The 20,181-nt window shown below is 60.4% G+C and overlaps 1 protein-coding gene across 1 annotated transcript in view; it reads right to left on the reverse strand.

The window, feature by feature from the left end:
- LOC113932041 (collagen alpha-4(IV) chain-like) overlaps positions 1–20,181 on the reverse strand; it is a 62,067-nt gene that overhangs the window by 12,729 nt on the left and 29,157 nt on the right. The window contains exon 2 of the mRNA XM_027610426.2: positions 13,216–13,353. Within this exon, the coding sequence (XP_027466227.2) occupies positions 13,216–13,353 (138 nt within the window). The remainder of the gene's footprint in view (positions 1–13,215; positions 13,354–20,181) is intronic.

The raw sequence follows: 20,181 nt of genomic DNA on the forward strand, positions 1-20,181 counted from the left end.
CAGAGTCCATAAGAAATCAATCTAATGACACAGCAAAAGCTATCATTAATTATAGCTGCAAGACCAGGACCGGGACCGATCTGGAAGGGGCTGCTTTGCTGTTAGTCACCAAGATGCTCTGGGGGAGGGGTGGGCGGCGGGGCCAGTGTGGTGGCCAGGGGCAGGGCCACGGAGCCGACCAGGGCCTGTCCCCCAACATCAGGCTGGCAGGGGGGATTGCAGGCCGCTGGGGGGCCGGCCAGGGGTCAGGGCACAGGGGTCTGGCCCCATTCCCATTGGTTTTCTGGCCCCAAATGGATACTGCGAAGGGGTGGGGCTCCCTCTGGAAAGCTAAGGGTGGGGAGGACCCCGCCGGACCCCTCTCCTCTCCCTGCCCTGCAAACAGCAAAGCTCACAAGTGCAAGGGGTTGAGAATGAATCCTTGTCGGCACGGCCGGAGCCCCCCACCAGATGGCATTGAGGAAGGGACTGGAGTCAGCCAGCCGAATGAGGACATGAAAGGGAGTCCCATTAGGAGCTGGGGAGCCAGCCGGCCAGCCTCGGACCCACAAAGGGACACAGACAGGTCATAAGAACGTGCAGAACATGTCCCTTGTCCCCTGAGGAGGGGCACCTGGCCGGCTCACAGGGATGGCCGGGCCCGCGGTCCCCCCACGTCTGCACTGGCGGCCGGCCCCTCCTCTAGGTGGGGAACGCAGGCTCTGTTCCCCTTGACACTGTCTCCCGCACACACACCGGTCTGTATTCTGGAGGGGTTGGGAGAAGAGGTGCTCAGGGACCCTCCCTGGGCAGCGCCTGGGACGGAAGTGACCACAGATCCCCTCGGATGGTGGGCTCCTTTCTACCGCAGCCCCACCCCACGTCCCTGAGGTCCAGGGGTGCTGGGGACGACCGTGCGGGGCCGGGGACAGCTCTGGGTGGGCCTTCTTCTGTGTGTGTGGCTGGGGAGGGGGGGAGGCTGGAGCTGCGTCTGGCTGTGCCATGCCTCCCAGCATATGTCTGAGCAAGAAATCCAGCGTGGTCCATATGCCGCTGTTATAAATAGAGCCTCGCGTGGAGACTTCAAAGGGCCAAGGTGAGTAAAACCTGGCAGCCGAGGAGCGTTGTGGGCAGGGGGCTGGGCACCCCCTGGCTGAGAAGGCAGCGCCACAAAGAGACCGCGGGCGGGGTCCCCCTCCCGGGGCAGCTTCGGGGTGGGGGTTGGGGGGCCGGCATCCCGCAGGGAGGAAGTGTCTGCGTGTGTGACCGTGCGTGCGTGTCCCCGGGGCGCGACCCCGCGGGCCCACCGCCTCCCCCCACCGCCCTTCAGGCGCCCACACCCCCACCGCACACACGAGCATCTAATTATTGTTTCGCGGCGGGCAGGAGTCCGCCCGCCCGAGCAGCTGGAGGACATTCAATTCTCGGCATAATTGACAACGCTGGAAAGCGCCCAAGTGGGGTGTGAGGACGCGCTCCCCTCCGCGAGTCTATCCTTCATCCCTGAGCACAGTACTGCTGTGGTTCACACCGCCCCCTCCCCCTCACTGCCTGCCTGCCTCGCTCTGGGCCCCGTCTGTCAGCCGTCCGTCTGTCCGTCTGTCGCCTGAGACGGCACAGGCCACCGGCCTTGCCGCTGCGTGTGGAAGGAGCTGCTCCCCCCGCCCCCCCCAGCTGCATCTCTCCGCCACCAGGCGCCCCCCGCCCCCAGTTCCCGGCCCTGGGGGCGGCTGTGGGTGGGACTTTGGGGAAGGCAGCCTCCCTCTGGGACATAGCGTTGGGACCCCAGGGGTCCCCACCCCAGGCCCTGGGCAGCCCAGCGGGTGCTGGGAGGTCAGGGGCATCTGCCCCCCCACTTGCTCATCGCCGAAGACTCCTGGAGGACAGGCTGACATTCGTGGGGACCGGGCCTCCCGCAGGGGCTAGGGCCGGTTATCAGATGTGCCTGGGTGGCAGAGTGACCACAGGCACGGAGGGCGGTGCAGAACACAGCCGGGGGCCGGGGGCACCCACAGGGCTGTCTGGGGTGGTCTCTAGGCTCTGTGCTCACTGGTGTGAGCGGCAGCCTGGATGAACTCTGAGAGGCTGGAGGCCAGGTCCCAGAGCCAAGCACCCCTCCAGCTGGAATAATGGGTCACAGGGCAAAGACCATGCCAGGAAGGGGTTGGCATGGCTCCACATCACCCACAGGGAAGAGAAGGAGGTGAGAGCCACTTGGACCGGTAAATGTGGCCACCTGAGAAGGTAACTGGCTGACTTAACAGAGATATAGCAGGAAGAACCGAGGAGGTGATAATCCGCCTCTCTGCAGCATGGCTCAGCCTGTGTTCAGAGGGTCTGGCTCCAGACTTCAAGGAAGATAACCAGACCCCACACTCCTATAGCATCTCCAAGGAGCTAGACTCACTTCTATCAACCTATTTAGTACTTGGACTAATCCCATGAAGCAGGTACTATTATTAACCTTCTTACAGAAGAGGCACGGAGTCGTTAATGAACTTGGCTGAGTTTCCCCAGCTGCTTAGTCGTGGGGCAGGATTCAAACCCAGGCAGCTTGGCCCCGGAGCCCCAGTGCCTAGCTACATGTCCTGCGGCCAACAGGCCCAGGTGGGCGCGTCTGAAGGTGAGGGAGTGAGCCGGCAGAGAGCGCAGATGCAAAGGCAGGAGGGAGTGGGGGTGACTGGCGGCAGGATGGGGTCTCGGTACACCCACACCTGCAGAGCAGGCTCCCCCAGGCCCTGTGGGTGGACACTTTCACCCTCCCAGACAGTTCTCCAAGCCTGCTCACAAAGGTATAAAACACGCGGCCTTGCTGGGAAACACCTAGGCGGCATCGCGCAAAGGTAGAGACGCATGGAGCCCGCGAGCCAAATTCCTGTGTATTCTGCCACGGTGAAAAGTTTAGAAAGGAAGGTGGGGGGGGGGTGGTGGTCTCAGAGGGGCACATGGGAGGCTACAGGGGAGGGGAGGGGAGCACTTGAACACAGGCCTTGCACCCTTTCAGGGCTTCCCTAGGTTAAGAGCAGTGTATGGGGATTAATACTAAGCTGGAGGGGACAGCATTCAGGTATTCATGGTATTATTCTTCATACCTTTAGCTGTATTAAATATTGCATAATTAGTGAAATATTTATTAGAGATTTCTTAAATATTTGAAACATCTTAAATGTTTTATAATACATTTTTTAAAATGTTTTGGAAAGGAACAGGCTGCTGTGTATGACTGAGCTCCCCGTCGCCAGAGGTGTGCAAAGAGAGGCTGGATGTCAGAGAGGGCACAGCCCCCAGCAGGGGGTTCCCAAAACCAGGAGAACTGTCAGAATCATTTGTGAGTCTTTACGAAACAGAGATTTTCAGGACCTGCCTCTACTGATTTGATAGGTTTAGGGTTAGGGCCCGGGTGCCTGCATTTGTGCCACATGCCCTCTGCCCTGGTTGGGACATGGATTCTGGCTCATGCTTTGTTTTCCCTGGCCCTGAGGGCCAGGCCCAGGCTCCTCGGGGCCCGACCAGCTCGGCCCCTGACCAGGCTGAGCACAGGGTGGGGGTGCCAGCCCCTGGAGCTGCGGGCCCAGGGCCTTCGGCAAGTCGTGCCTGGCCCCCTCACACAGATGGGAGCATTGAGGACCAGAGAGGGGAAGGAACGGCCTGAGGGTCACAGGGGAGGAAAGAGGGGGGAGACAGAGCTGCTCCTTTCTGTTCCAGGGCTGCCCCGGGGCAGGGGCTTCCCCCCGTCCTGCTCGTCAGAGCGCTAACGCTGACCCAAGGTGTCTGGGGGCAGTCCCTCCCTCACAGTGCCCTCCTCGACCCTGAGCCCTGCCTGGCTCTGACCACAAGCTGAGGAAAGTTTTGACGGACAGAACCTGGCAGGTGTAACTTGGGGCCCAGCAGATGGGCAAGCTGATGGACAGCCCTGACACTCTAGCCTTTCTTCATCTGGCGGACAGTGTTGAAAGCACCCGTTTGCCGGCACCAGGCCAGGGCCAGGCAGGGGCATACGGGGGTGGCTACACAGCCACGCGCCTGAGGAACCACATTAAGACAACCTCCCAACTTTGGCCTCTGCCTTGTGAGGGCTTGCACTCAGGCCCAGAGAAGGAAAGGAATTTTCCCCGGGTCACACCGCAAGGTTGCGGCACAACCAGGACGAGGGCCTTGCTCTCCTGACCCCTCACTAGAGGGCTCCCCGTCCCCCAGCCCGAGGACCCTGGGGCTGTGCCGTAGCCCAGGGTGGGGGGCAGCGGGAGGAGGCTGAGCAGACGCCTCTGAGGCTGCTTCCCTTCTGCCTGTCCTTCCACTACGAGCTAGGGCTTGCAGACAGAGCTGTCACCTGGCCAGTGACGGCCTTGGGCAGGTCACTAAGTCTGTGTCTCCGCTTCCTCGTGGGAGGCCAGCAGCGGCCCTGCAGGGCTGGGAGTCAGTCACAATAACTCCACTTCCTGCCATCAAAGGTCTGACTTTACAGGTGCCGACGCACGTTTATATAAATGCTGTCACGCTCGCAGCATCATGAAGGAGCAGAGAATCATTCGCCGGTCCTCGCTCTTGTCGATGAGAAAACAGGCACAAGTGAGTGGCCAGGCTGGGACCTGGGCGCGGGAGAGCGGCCGGGGGCGGCCCCGGGCCACCCGAGGAAGCGAGGCTGAGCGAACTCGGTATTTAGCTGCGGCTAATTCCCATAATAACAAAACAACGTTCACATTATATAATCAAAATAACCATACCAGCTGATTCCACGGAAGAGAGACCCAAGTACAAAGATGGGGAGGGACGCTCAGGGGGTGAGGGGATCAGCCCTGGGAAGGGAGAGGTGGTCTCAAGGGCCAATGAGGCCCTGGGTCAGGAAGGGGCCTTGCGGGCCTCGGGGCCACAGCCCCACACTGCCACAGTCCCGCCACACAAGGCTGGGACAAAGGGCCGTCTGGTCTACCCCCTGCCCCCAGCCCCGGTAGGGCTGGGCTGTTGAAGATGGCTTTCCGCTCCTTCTCGCCACAAACCTGAGCGCTCAGTACCCCCCAGGGTGCTTTCAGCTGTGCCTGCAGGGGACCGAAGCAGGCTGGGGACTGGGCCCGCTGCCCCTTCTGGAGGCTGGACAGGCCCCCTCCCACCCCCACACCCTCCGCCACCCCCCCCCCCCCGCCCCGGCATGGACGAGGGGCTTGACGTAATCCTCAAAGCCTCTGGGGAAATGAAAGGCAGGAGGAAGCCCATGGACCAAGCTAGAGAATCTGGCCCCCTGCTTGGTTCCACCTTCTCCTTCCCAACAGAGGTGATGGGTAGAGGCTCTGTGCAGGCCGGGCCAGGGTTCAAGGATGCAGGCTTCCTCCTGATGAGGAGAGCAGGTATGGTGTGGGGTTGAAAAGGAGAGGTGTCCGGCCAGGACGGGCTCACAAGGGAAAGCATGCTGGGATGCGGTCAGCTGGGCTGGGAGAGAGGGGCCCAGGGCACACAGGGAGGGGCCGGGCCGGGGGTGGGGGTGCCCAGGGCCTCCCCAGGGATCTGCTCCTTGCCCGACCACAGTGCTCCTCCCTCCGCCGTCTGAGGCGAGTCCTCTGGGCCCCGCCATGTCCTTGGTTCTCAAGACAGCTCCACATATGTGCCATTTGCTCTGGGAAGAGCACGTCCTCACAGGCTCCGTGTCAGCAGCCCCTCGTTCTGCTGACCCGCTGGGCAACTCTGAGCACGCCACTCTGTGGCTCCTGGCCGCGCACCTACACCGTGGGGTTACAGCTCTGCCCTGCCTCGCCACGAAATCCACGCCCAGCAGGCGGGTCCCTGCCACGTGCCAGAGGCACGGCTAATGGGCTGCGGAGGGGAAGCCCGAATTTCAACCAGTACAAGTGTGATGTGATCGGGGGTCAGCCGGGGACTCAGCCCGGTCTAGTGGGTCCAGCAGGGCTCCCCCAGAGAGGTCACATTTCTGCAGAGACTTGAACAGAGAGAGACCAACCCTACAAAGGCACCTGGGGGGCAGTGGGAGAGACAGGGCAGGGGAGGGGCCGAGGAGGCCAGGAGAGCTAGAACCTGGATGGTGGGGGTGCTGAGAGCCTCGATCTCACCACTGAGTCCCTACCGAAGACAGGGCAATAGGGAGCCACTGAAGGTTTGGTACAGAGGACGTATGATGACTCTGGCTGTTGATGGAGAAGGGACTTGCAGGACAACAGTGGGTGTGCAGGGAATCGAACAGATGCTCCCACGGTCTGTGGGAGAGGTGGCAGGAGACCGGACAGTGAGGGGCGAGGGAGGGACGTGGGTGGGCAGATACACCCGATGGAGCACACGCGAACGTGTGCAGGAAGTCCAGAGTGGTCACAGCAGCACCGCTTGGGGTAGCCCTGAACTGGACGTTACCCAAATGCCCGTCCACAAGCGAGCGGGTCGCACCCTGCCGGTCGGTCTGGGAGCTGGGGACATGGGTGTGTCCAGCTCATAAGAACTTGACTGAGCTGCAAACACTGCTGATGTGTGTGTGTCCTTCTCCAGCGAGAGAGTCAGAGAGGACATACGCGGGAGGTCATGGACGCTGGTGACGGGAAGGCTGCAGACGTCGGTGGGGCAGCAGGGGGGCGGGCTCTGCCCTCCGTGGGGGTCGGGAGCAGTGGAGAGGCAGTTTGGCAAAAGCAAGGGTGGGGGCACCGGTGGGTCGGCGTGGTCAGAGCCATGCTGCAGTTGGGGTCCCGGTGTCCCCAAGGCCTGCACTGGGCAGAGGACGGGGGGGGGGGGCACTGCGTGGGGACGTGGCTAACCCCGGGGCAGGACAATGGACGCAGCGTGAGAAGAGACAGGAATTTTAGGGGCACCAACTTTTAAGGGGGCACGTGAGAGGAAGCGTGTCCGGAGGTAGAAGGAGCGCAGATGCCGGGAGCAGAGAAGCGGCTGTTTCAAGAGGGAAGGTGTGGTCCGTGCCCCCGAACTGTGTGTCCGTGGGGACCCTCCGGAATTAGCAGGAGCTGTCATGGCTGTGGCCCGTCCCACACGTGGGCTGGGATCATGATGCGTTCTCGTGGGTGGTGGGTGTCCACTATGCTGACACCAGCCACCACACACAGCCCAGCTGCGAAGGGCTCCTACAGCACTGGTGCGGGACGGGTACCGGAGGGCCGGCCCTATGCCACACGCCGAGGATGGACCGCGGACAGAGCCGGGCTGATGGGGCGGTGGGGGCTGTGTCCTGGGCCGACAGCGTCCCCGCCCAGGAACGGACGAGATGGGGAACAGGGGATACTCCTCTTTGCCCCGGCAGGAAGCCCTGCTGCTCTGAGCCCTGCCTGCGTTCACGGTCCTGTCCGGGAGGGTCGGCGCCCACTAGAGCCACATCCCCAGCCAGAACTAGACTTGGTGGGGGGCGCCCCGACTCCCCTGCACCCCCCTCTGCGGGGGTTACAGAGTAGGGACTGCAGCATGAGCTCCGTCCCCACCTGCCCCCCCCCCCGCCCCCTCCCAGGAGTCTCAGAGCCTCCGCTGGCAAGCCTGGAGGAGCCGCCAGCCAACGTGCACACCGCATTCCAGGGCCCAGAGCCAAGCGGCCAGGCTGGGGACATCCGTGTGTCTGGGGCGAGGGCCGGCCCAGGACGGTTTGGGCAGAGCCAGCCAGAGTCCCTGCAGGGGACTCCACACACCCTCCTCTCCATCAGAGAGCAGGGACACTTCCGCAAGGTGGGCGCTTGTCAGTCGGACCCCCAGGCACACGCCGTGGGCAACGCACACACGACTCTCTCCACCTGCAGACCCTGGGGCGGTCACTCGGGGCCCCTGGACCGGAAGGCCCAGTACGGGAGGTACTACAGGCTCTTCCGGACCCAGATGGAAGGTCCACACAGAGGAGGTGCTAAGGAAGGGAGCCCTCCCCGGCCCCACTGCACCCTCCTGCTCATCCTGGCAGAGAAGCCTCTCCAGAGCTCGGGGCCACATCCCTCGGACCCTCCGGATCAAATCACTACTGTGAAAAACAGCCCTGTCTGCTCTTCCCCACCCCCCGGCCTGCTCTGTACTGCTCTCCCCCCACCCCAGCTCCTCTCCTCTCCCATCACCCCCACGGCTGTCACCCGGCCTCCCCACCCACCCTCCCCCGACCCCCGCACACCCCTTGACCCACTTCTGCTGCTGGATTCAGGGTTCACAGGGTGGGGCTGGGGAGCCAGGCCGCTGTGAGTCACGGGGGCTTGGCGTGTGGAGGGGAGGGGCGGGCAGAGGGCAGGACAACAACACGCACGGCGGCCCCCCCGTGGCCAAGGGGACACGTGCAGAGATGCTTACACACCCATGTGCAAACTGTGGACATCCGTGAAGCCGGAGGTGGGAGAGGGGAGGACAGGAGAGGCACAGGTGGGGCGCCTCTCGTTCACTTGGCCAGAGAGCCCCCGAGCCGCTGCTGTTGTCCCCGTCACGTAAAGAACACAGAGAGGTTAAGTGACTTGCCCCAGACTGCACAGCTGGCTAGCAATGGAACCCAGATTTAAACCTGGGGTCTGTAGTGGGTCCCCTGCACTGCTGGCACAAAGGGGGATCAGAGGCCAGAGGCAGGACTAAGGTCTATGACGGGAGGCGGCAAGCAGCAGCTCAGGCCGAAAGGCTAAGTTGGTTCCTGTGGCAAGGAGGGGCCGAGTGGGGCCGGAGGCATGAGCCAGGAGCCCTGCACCGACAGAGAAGGGGTCCCCAGGGCCTACAAGCGGGCCAGAGGCAGGAGGCACCCCGAGGCCTGCCCCTCCTCCTGCTAATTAGGGCCAGGAATGGCGGGGTACACATTCCACAGGGAAATGAGAAGACAGATTAAGACCTACAGCCACAGAAATGCGGCCCTGCAGCCAGCTGGAGAGCCGAAACTGCCAAGCAGGGGCTTCGGGGAGGCTGGAAACGGAGAACAGGGGGGCCCAGGGCCCCAAGAGAGCTGTGTGGGAGGGAAGGGGCTGCCCCCTTCCCAGGGCAGCCCAGAGGCGGGCAGCTTGAACCGGGGCCCCCTCCTGCACCCCCACCCCCACCTGCAGGGGGTGAGGGCAGCCTGGGTCTTCAGGGAGGGCAAGTGGGGCCAGGTCAGGGTCCACCCTGCGCTGGGCCCGCTGTGGGCAGCGGGAGTCAGGTGTGGGGGAAGGGGAGGCCCCAGCCGGGCGTCCTGGGGTGGGTCGTGACTCTTCCCACAGATGCCAGCATGTGACCTCACGGCCAGGGTCTACTGCGTGGAAAACAGCACACACCAAGTAAATACGCAGCAAACAGGTGAACTATTCAGTGAGAACCATCCATGAGGCAGCAGTGGACCGTAGTGGGCAAGAGCATGGGCTCCCATGCCCACCGTGATCCTCCGGACAGCAAGGAACCGACTTAGCCAGCATATTCCTTCTCTTCACCACCTGCCTGGGATGCAGGTACAATGGCTGGAGGAGCTGCCGCCATCTCGAGGCAATGAGGACAAAGGCTAAGGATGTCAGAGAAGAAGCCTATGTGGCGTCGAGATGACTGACAACTTCCTTGGGCTGAGTGCCTCTGCCATCACTACCTTATATTTCCATGAGAAAAATGAGCCCCCAGGTGGGGCTCAATCACAAGACAGGGTCTCCATTCTCATGCAGCCAAACTGAATCCCTGGCTAATGTGGCAGAAACTAATGCCAAATACTTTTATTAGAAAGTTACCTTCAATTTGATTCTTTTCAATGCTTCTGATTACATCAAAAAGAAAGTCTTGGATTGGTGCTGCTAAGTCTTGAACACCCCTGCACACCTGCTGTTCTCCCTTTTTAATAAAGTAACAGCATGTCTTGGGCTCCGAGCCTCCTCTGGGCTACGGCATCCAACTAGAATTTAATAAAGTTGTTTTGTTTCCACTGAATTTGTTTTTATGATTATGAATTCTATTTACGGTAAAGGAGGCTTGTTTCCCATTTGTAGTAGTGCTATAAAACTTCCCTTTTAAATAAATGTATTTATTTAAGTTTTTTAAAAGTGAATTTACTTAAAAAAAAAAACGGTAAGAACACAGTCAGAGGAAATGTGGGGGCACATGGGTGGCTCCCGCCGAGCCCCACACTTCCGCCGCTGGGGATGGTCTGCCCCTGGTTCCCGGTGGGGGGGAGGCCCGCCCTCCAGGGCTGGCTGGGAGCGGAGTCTCTGTGGACTGTCCCGCCTAGGGCAGGGGCGCTAGGAGTCCCCCGGCGCCAGGAGTCTCTAGGTGAAGCCTCAGAGTCGTGGGCTGGGCAATCAGGCGATGAGCCGATGAGCCGTGGGCCGGGGATTGAAGCTGTCCTGGTAACCAAGCCACTAACTCAAAGTCCTGGGTTCCTTCCAGCCCGACTTGTGAGGCCTGACTTCAAAAGCGGGGGCTCCAGCAGCTACAGTGACCTTTTGCTAATTAGCTCGGGCTGTTAGCTCTGCAGCCGCCAGCTGATCTCTGGAAGCAGCTCTAACTCCAGCCACTGCCGCCTGTCACCACCAGGCAGATAAATAACTCTGCTCTGAGAGAGGTGGGGGAAGGGCGGGACAGGCAGGAGGGAAGGTGAAGGTGGGTGGCCTTGGGCAAGTCACCCGTTGTCAGGCCAGCCCCTGCCGGGGAAAGCACCACCCCCACTTCCCTGAGAAGAAAACTGAGGCCTGGGGGTGGGAGGGTCTTACAGACGGCGCTGGGCTCTAGCTCTAGGGGACCCTGTCTCCCCAGCAGGCCTCCCCAGGGGCGCACGGGCCCAGGGCGGGGCTGGCCGTGGCTCTGTCCCTGGTGCTGAACACAGGGCTGGCCAAGGGCTGGGCCGGGGCCAGCAGGTCACCCGGGGTCATCAGAACACGGAGAAGCTTCCTTCTGGCCTCTTAGTCACTGCTTCAGGAAAGCCACTTCCAGGGACGAGGCCTCAGGACCAGGAAACGGAGGAGGGGGGAGGAATAGAACTGAGAAAGTTCAACTCGCTGCATGACAAGACGTTCTGTCTGGGAGGGATTTCAGGAACAACTCCCCCGGCAGCCACGTTCCTGAACCACGCAGGTGGTGTCCGCACTCTTCTGCTGGACCCTGCAGGGGCCCCGGGCCATCTGGTCTGCCACCTCCCTCCTAGGATGGTTAGGGAACATCCATCCATTCATTCGGCACACACTCACTCAGCGTCCACCACCTGCCAGGCTCCGACCGGGCAGAACACGCAGCCGGGAGGGAGTGAGGGAGAGGGCGCAGACAGACAGGTCTGGGGGCAACGGGGGGCTGAGCCTGGGCTGCGGGGGTCCCCTGGGCTGCAAGGACCCCGGACCAGCACAGGGAAGCCTGAGTGTGGGCCGCAAAGGAGGAAAAGAACGAACATTGCTCTGAGGTGACGTCCCAGAGACTCTGCCGTCTCGTGCTCAGAAAAGGGGGCAACACCCACCAGCGTTTCCTACTGTATACCGAGCAACTTGCGTGTCCCACTGAATGCTCGCCTTCTGAGAGGTTACTACTCCACGTTACAGACAAGAAACAGGAGGTCAGAGGTGGCTTTCAGCACTCTACATCCAAAAATTGGCAGATTGGGGTCTGTGGGACACCAACGCCACCCCGAGGACATGCGGACTAGGGAGAGAGGGTGCTCTAGGCAAATGCACAGAGGTGGGAAAGCACAAGGCTTTCTGCTCTGCAAAGCCATGCTCTGGCTGGCCCATGGCCTGGGGTCAGCACTGCCAAGTCCACCCAGCCCAGCCCCGACTGCCCCCTCTCCACCACAGCCCTGCACCTCTGAGGGGGTCTCTGTGTACCAGCATATGGTCACAGAGCTCACCCCGACCCCAGACCACCCACCCTGCCCTCTCAGCAGCTTTTAGCCTCAGAGGACATCCTTCAGGACGGTCCCTGGGGACACCTTCATGTTTCGGACAGGGAAACTGAGGCCTATGAAGGGGCAGGTACTGTTCACTGTCCCATGAAATGAGTGGTAAGGATGGGGGCAGACCCCAGCCCCTCACCCCAGACTTCCTTGATGTCCACTGAAGGGATGCGGCTGTCCCATGGAATGAGCCACGCATCCTCACACCCTTCCCTTTTTTTAGACTTGGTGCTCCTAGAGGGACGTGGGTCTCTGGCACCACAGTGTCCGGAGTCTGGCAAATGGCAGGTACTCCACGGACATCTGGAGGAACATGACCAGGCGGCTTCACCCTTCCTGTGACCCGGCCCCGCTCCACCCTGCAACCCCACAGCCCCCGCGCCCACAGGTTCCAGCCACCCCGAACCTCACACGCACTAAACTTGTCCCACCTCAGCTCTCCTTCCCCCGCTGGTCCCTCTGCCCAGAACGCCCTGCCCTGCTTCTTGTGGTGGGCTCTCCTCCGTCCTCAGCACTCCCCTTCACGGGCTCCTCCTGGAAGCCTCCCGCTAAAGCCATGGAGAAGGCTGGGGAGCTGTCTGACCACCAGCAGGCGGCGTCCCTTTGGAAGTTCCAGAAGGAGTCTCTGCTCCTCCAAGTAACGAAGGAGAGAGCCCCATATTCCCAAATCTCCCTCTCTCAGTCTGTCAGAATTGGAAGAGCCTAAGTATCACGGTCACGACGCCTGGATGCAGCAAGCAAGCAACGTATTGCAAAAAATACAAACCCTAAAACTTGTGTTCCAATGGACCGCGTCATTGACCACCTGCCGGTCACGCGAGATAGGACAACCCGGCTCCGTCAGACGGACCACCTCCCAGGTAAGAGCACCTCTGCTGGAGCTGGGTTTGCAAACAGAGAGTCCGTCCCAGACCTGGGTGAAGGGCCCCCGACGGCGGATTCCAAGGCACGGGGATGTGTGTGACTCGGGACAGCGCCGCCGGCCGCGAGGACATGTGCTGGGCCACCGGGACGGCTGCCTCTACACCCCTTCCTCACCGAGGCGCTCAAGTCAGCGTTCTGGGTCACTTTTCCCATATAAGACTGTTTTTCCAACATACAGGGTAAGTCCGTATTAACCTAAGGCGCGTGGTACACATGGCCTACAACATGCCATGTAAGCTCACGGCACCGCGCCCAGGTCCGTGAGGTGGCGGAAGATGAAACCCACACAGCACCCTGACTCACCCGGGGCAGACGGCGGAGCCCCCGACCTGTCTGGTGACACACCGGGGCGGCCCGGTCCTCAGCCCCAACACCCCGGCGGCTGGGCCACAGCTCCGCACGCGGACGTCTCTTTCTGCAGGCCAGCCAAACCTGACCCCGTCTCCTTCCGGGCCGCACAGTGACCCCAGCACACAAGTCCTCAGGACCGGCCCGACCCCCTGTGCTGATCGCATCCGACGGGCCAGAGCACCCCTTACCTTCGGGTCAGGGCCCACCAGTGACGCGGCAAGCGGAAGCAGTACGGGCTGGTGGACTCCTCCCTGCAGGGGTCGTGCACGTCTTCTCTGCGTTCCAGGACCCAGAGGAACAGTACACGGTCACCCAGGCTGAGGCCACTGCATGGAGACAGAACGGGACACTGGTGAGAGGGCGCAGGAAGCCATTGTAAGCTTGCACAAGATCCCGTCTGCCGGAGCCATGGGGACGTCCGTCCTGTGCGCTCCGTGCATGAGAGTCAACCTCCAGGAGCACGCTGGGGAGGCCAGGACTCCCTGACGCAGGAGGCGGCACACACCAGTGAGGGCAGAGGGCAGGGAGAGGAGTGGCCCGGAGGCAGGATTTCGGCAGGTCAGACGGGGGCCCCTCCAGGTCACGGCTGCCATTTGCAGCTCGCCCCCCGACTGCTGCAGCCCAGGTGTGTCAGGGTGGGGTGGAGGACCGGCTCTGATTCCCTGACCCCCCCCACCCCCATGGAGGTGGGCTATGCAAAGACCCAGGGCAAGGCCTCTCCCCGCAGGCCCCCGCCTCCACCCCAAGAGCGTCCTTGCTGGGGAGCAGAGGGTAAGGACTCCAGACCAGGCCACCGACCCGGAGGGGCACCAGCCAGGAAGCCAAAGCCTGAGCTGGGCTGGCAAGTCAGCCCACGACTGGTTCCCCCACCTGCCCACAAGGCTGGATCACTCACTGCTCCCTTCCTTCCCTGGAGCAACCCCAGCGGCCATGCCTGGGGTGCTTGCCGAGGACCTGGATGCACCACCTCGCTCAGCCTCACTCCCACGCACCGGGTCCCCATTTCGCAGACAGGGAAGCGTTGGCTGAGAATGGTGTCCATTCCCCAGGTCACACGGCAAAGATGCAGTGTTCAGACAAAGCCCGGAGCCATAATGGAACCAACTCGGGTGGCAGCACTGGGGGGGGGGGGGCCCTTTGGGACAAGGGGACTCTGGGAACTTGAGACCCTGCAGGCTGAGTGGTGACCCTCAGGAGGGCCTGGGCAGGAGCCAGAGGGGTCCCCTTGCTCCAGCTGTGCACACCCCCCCCCCCAGGCTCCTGGGCCGGGAGCAGGAACTGGAAGGCAAGAAGGAACCCGTGGTGTGAGGAAGAGAGACAGAGAGAGAGAGAGAGAGAAAGAGAGAGAAAGAGAGAGTGCACGCGCGCGTCTGTGCGCGCGTGCAAACGGCTGAGTGAGGGGCACGTAATTACCTGAAATTGTGGCTTAGAAGCAGATGTAAATAACGAAAAAATATGTGGGGAGGTGGGGGAATGCTCATCAATTAGAGCTAATTACCTAACAGCTAATTGAAATAATAATGGGCTGCATTTGAATATGCTAATAAGGCCAAACCTGTCTTGGAAAAAGGTAATTGGGATAGAAAGAGAGCGCTCAGAAGCTCTGCACCGGCGGGCCCCAGAGGCGGCTTCCAGGCTGAGACCACAGCCCAGGCACCAGGACGCCTGCCTCTTCCTGCCCCCGGGCCTTGGCCCACATGGGTCACCCTCCTGGAGGGCCCTCTCCGTGCTGCCCACCTGTCCAGACCCTGCTCTCCGGGGTCCTGGGAGCCTGAAAACGGCCTCCCCAGCTGCGACAAGGACCCATGCCTCACTGAGTGAAGCCCACGAGGAGCAGGAATGTGTGCTTCTTGAGCACTTTCTGTTTGCCCAGCCCCACTTTGCAAAGAATCCCAAGCACAAGGAAACTGCTCCGGAACCACAGGGCACGGCTGCAGTCTCTGCGGGCCACAGGCAGGCCCAGGACTCGGGTTCCTGGCCACGCTCAGACTTCACAGCAAAGCTGTCCAAAGGTGGAACATGAGCCCAGGGCACCGTGCATGTGAGCGGAAACCAGGGGAGCGCTGAGGTCCCTCTCGGCCTGAGAGTGGGCTGTGTTCTCAGAACCGAGTGCTAGGTGCCTGGCCTGGAGCTTTCACTGTCCACGAGCACCACCTGCAGACCCACTGATCACACGTGCATGCTCACACACGTGTACACGTGCATGCATGCCTGTGCACGCACGCACTCACACCCTCCACTCTCCTCCAGGCACACTGGACCACAGACATCCCACACGCCTGCTCTGGCTGGACCTTAGCCCAGCACCCGCGCCCCACCTGCAGCCGCCAGCACACAGCCTGGAGGGGCTGACCTCAGAGACGGCTGCCAGGCTGGTATGCAGCCCCCGGGCCACTCCGACCCACCGGCCTCTGGATCACACCTGTTCTCGCCCTCACTGGCCCAACCCAGGGCATCTCTCGGTGCCATCCCTGGCACAAGCCCTGAGCTCCCGCAGACCTGCAGGGTCTGGCAGGAAGCCTCTCTCCTCTCTGGGGCTGAGCTCATACTGGAACCGACTTGGTCCAAGAGCTTTAAGACAGTGCTCGCGATGCTGCACGGGTCCCAGCACCTTGTCGATAGTGGGGGATCTGCATCAGGTGGGGTTCAGGTGAAGCTGGTGATCGGACACACAAGGTCTCCCTGCCCCTGGGGGGCTGCGAGGTGCAGGCAGATTGGGGGGGGGGGCGGTTTCCAGGTGGAGCAGTTTGCAGAAGGCCAGAAAGGAGCGGGCCTGCTCTGGCTTCGTGCGCAGCCAGAAAGGAACCAGGCACCAGACGGGGCTGTGGCATCTGAGCAACACGCCCAGGGGTGAGACTCCCACAAGCCCTGGCAGGCCGGGCCTCACTTTCCCCTCTGTCGAGTGCAGATGGTGGTGGGCACACCCCACTGGGTCACAGCCCAGGCTTGTCCGAACCCACAGGCCTGCGAGACCCGAAACCTCAGAGACCACCTGGGCTGGAGGGGTCAAAGGTGAGGACCCACCCCGGAAAATTCACATACACATCTTGGGTGTGATATCTGGGGGTGCACCAGGGCCCAAAAAACCATCTAGGAGCCCTAAGTCCCCACGTGGTAGTTGCAAACACACCCATGCAGGATTTTACAGATGGGAAACTGAGGCCCAAACCCATCCATAGAATTGCCTCCAGGCCAGAGAACACTTTGGGACCAGACACCCACAGCCTGAGGCTGGTGGCGCCCATTACACAGACAGGTAAACTGAGGTTCCCAGAGACCAAATATAACTGGCCCCAGATCACACAGCAAGGAGTGGAGGGGGAGGTGAGGTCTCCCTTCCAAGGCATCCCTGTGCACCACTAGGGAGGGGGCCCAGCCTCAGGGGGTGGGGGGGTGGGGGGGGAAGCCTCCTCCTCCTTCCAGGGCTAAACAGTAGACTTGCAAACGTCAGGGTAAGGGGTGGGGAAAATGAATGCGCCCAAACTTGACATTTGCATTTCAAACACTTATATCAGCAAAACAAATAACAGTAATTATACCATTTGCATATTTTGTGCAATGATTGTTTAGCGAGGTGAGGAGGAGGGGCTCCTGCTGATGCCAGCACCTTGGCCTCCCCACAGCTGTGCCTCCCCACACGCGGGGTCCCCTGAGTCTCTGTCCCCCCTCCACTCCCCCCCCCGCCCACCACCCACCGAGACTGGGCCGGGGAGGACCCCAGGGAGCAGGAAGGTGCCCGTCCCCGGTCGGACTTTCCCCACCGCCTGGCCTGGCCTCCCCTCTGAGGAGCCAGGCCCCCACCTAGGAAATGGGGCTGTTGCTGGGTGCCCTGGGGCTCTGCTGGGGCCCCCACCCTGCCTGCCAACCTCACGTTGTGCCATTCACTTCTCCAGGCTCTGTCCTTTGACCACGGCTCTGACTTTGTTTCTCTAACACATCCCTCCCCCTCCCCCAGCATGTGGCCACCTCAGGACCTTTGCATAGGCACCCCCTTGCCTGGAAGGCTTCCTCCCAGATCTACCCACAGCTGGATCCTTATCATTCGTGGCCCAAGTCCAGTATCACCTCCCCAACACCCTGATGGGACAGGCAGGGCTGCCCTCACTGGGGACAAGAACTCCAGCAGGCCTGAGGGGACCTTGAGCCTTGGAGGGCAGGCAGAGCCCACGGCCTCGGGCACACAGGCCCTCAGCAATCAGGATACATCCACTCAAGTCCCCCGCCTACCATTCAGCGACATTAGTCAGGCAACCTACTGTGCGTTGGGGGCTTGCACTGACCCCCTGGAGGTGGAATGCTGGGTGGGGGCAGGGGGAAAATCCTCGGAATCAGAGGGGAGCAGCAGGGCAAGTGGGAAGGTGAACAGACAAGCCGAGGTGCCCCAGGACTTCTCGGGTCTTGCTCAGAATCAAGCAGACCCCTCCCCAGCTGCTATGGTGAATGAGCCTTCCCCGGGGGCAGCCTAGGGACACGGGTGCCCCACATCAGGTTCTGAGCAGTGACCTAGCTCCACCCCTCCCAACCCCCACCTCCTTCCTCTGCTCACTGGGTGTAGGGGCCGAGGTGGGGGTCAGGGTTAGCCACACACCAAAGGGTCTCCACCCAGGCTAATGGAGCCCTCCTCCGCCTACCCTTGCAAGGCTCCGGATGGCGGGTCAGGCACAGGAAGCCAGTCCGATGCCGGTCCCAGGCCTTCATGACACCCATGAGCGTGTGCAGACCCACACGGAGGGAGCTGGGTGGGCTCTCGCTGCCCCTGGGGTGCATAAGGTATATGGGCCTCTTCCCACAGGCTCTATGGCCTGGCCCTGCCCCAGGTCCCACCCCTGCGGCTTCTATCTCCAGCAAAGCAAATGAAGAGGGGAGAAGGGGAGAGGAAAGGGCCATCAGCATCACCTCAAATACTGATGTGCCAGAGACAAGGAGCCAGGCCCCTGACAGTGCAGGGCAGCCTGGGCAGATGGGGGCTGACAGGTGTGGGAGCTGCCCGGGGAGGGCCCTGGTCTGCAGGGGTGAGGCTGAGGCATGATGCAAGCAGAAGAGCCAAAAACCAGCTGTGGCCCAGAGCGCAGCTCTGCCAGTCAGGTGCGTGCCTGGAGCGTGTGTGCATGCGTGTGTGCATGTGTGTGCATGCGTGTGTGCGTGCAAGTGCACGCATGCGTGTGTGTGCTGAGCACACTGCCTCTGCACCCCTGTGTATTAGAGTGTGTGTGTTTCTTTTTTTTAATAGGTTTTATTTATTTACTTATTTATTTACTTGCCAGAGAGAGAGAGAAGAGCACAAGCAGGAGGAGCAGCTGAGGGAAAGGGAGAAGCAGGCTCCCCGCCGAGCAGGAAGCCGGACGTGGGGCTCGATCCCTGGACCCTGGGATCATGACCTGAGCTGAAGGCAGACACCCAACCGACTGAGCCACCCAGGCGCCCCTAGAGTGTGTGTGTTTCTGACCCGTGAATCTACGTGTGCATGACGACAGGTGGTGGGTCCAGTTGCGCGTGTGTTTCTGTGTATGTGTTTGTGTATCTGAGTGTGTGTGTCTAGTCTTGCGTGTGCCTGTCTGTGATACGTGCGCTTGGCTATCTGTGCAGGTGTGACTGAGCGTGTAGGGCGGGCACTGTGTGTGTGTGTGTGTGTGTGTGTGTGCTCGTGTGTGTGTGTGTGTGTGCTGCCACGTTCTGCAGGCCAGGGTCGGTCCTTCTGTCTGCATCAGGAAGCGACAGACTGGCTCTGCATGCCCATCCCCCCACAGCTGGGGGAGTGAGGAGGGGAAGCGGGGGCATGCCCCTCAGACTACGAGAAGGAGGGAGCCCTATGTGCCATGCCATTCCTCTCCTGGCTCTCCCTTTCCCATCACAGCTGGGCCAGGGCCCTACCCAGAGACCACACAGGATACCCCCTCCACACAGAGATGGTCCCACCTTCTCCTGAATAATGATTGCAACAGCAAAGACAATAACCATGCAGGGCCTAGCTGTTGGAGGACTATGAACCATACACGTGTCCCCAAAGCCCCACGAGGGAGGAACTACAGTATTATCATTCCTGGTTTCCAGATGGAGAAACTGAGGCTCAGAGAGAAGTGACGTCATTTGCACAAGGTCACACAGATGAGCCAGGATTCGGGCCAGGTCTGCCTGACCTCTTGCTTTCTGCAGGATGCGCCCCAACACATATACGCCCAGCTTGACGGGTATCATTAGTATCCCCACTTTGCAGATGAGGAAACTGAGTCCCAGCTGCATTAAGAGACGTGCCCTAGGATGTTGCTAAACTGGGCTAACAGCTCTCTGCTTTTGACTTAAAGTCAGGCAGAGGCAGCTAACAGGACTGTCCCGAAGGTAATTACAGCTTCTCGATCCCAGTGCCGGCTGCACACAGGGCTACTTCCCTCCTCCCTTTAATCTCTTCCCACGCAGCCTAGATGTGGGGAAGCCAGAGCCCTGAGACTTGGAAGTGCAAATGAGGCCCCTTCCCCTGGTAAACTGTGAGGAGCAATTAACTCCTAGCTTCACACCCCACAGCCCCACAAATTCCAGATGGAGTAAACAGTTAAATATGAAATACTAAGCCATAAAAAAAGCTAGATGAAAACAGAATTCAATACTTATCAGTCCTCAGGAGGGAGACAAGCTTTCCAAGCTCGGGAGGCATAGAATAAATTGTAAAAGAAAAGAAGATTTGACCATATAAAAATAAGGAAAGGGAACATTAAAAAAATAACAAAAATTAAAAGATATACAACATACAGGGGAACACATTTGTAGCAAATGTGACAGGGAAATGACACCTATCTTCATTATGTAAAGAACACATTCAAATTCGTTAAGGAAACACCAACAATGTATCAACAAACGGAGAGAGGAAGAGAGGCACAGGACAAAACACAGGTGGTTGATGAATATGTGGGACAATGTTCTACCTCTTGAATAATCAGGAAAATGCAAATTTAAAAGACAGTGAGACACCATTTAGGTTCATCAGAGGAACAATGATCTAAAAACAAAAACAACCCCCCCCCCTCCAAAAAAAACCCAAATGCTGGTAAGGTTATGTTGAAACTGGCACAATTCTTTTGGAGTCCTTTGGTGATACAAATTGAATGCTTTTAAAATGAGCACAGCTTGCAGCAGACAACGCACCAAATGGTAAACTAGGA

Source organism: Zalophus californianus, chromosome 10 (assembly GCF_009762305.2).
Source record: "Zalophus californianus isolate mZalCal1 chromosome 10, mZalCal1.pri.v2, whole genome shotgun sequence".
NCBI lineage: Eukaryota > Metazoa > Chordata > Mammalia > Carnivora > Otariidae > Zalophus > Zalophus californianus.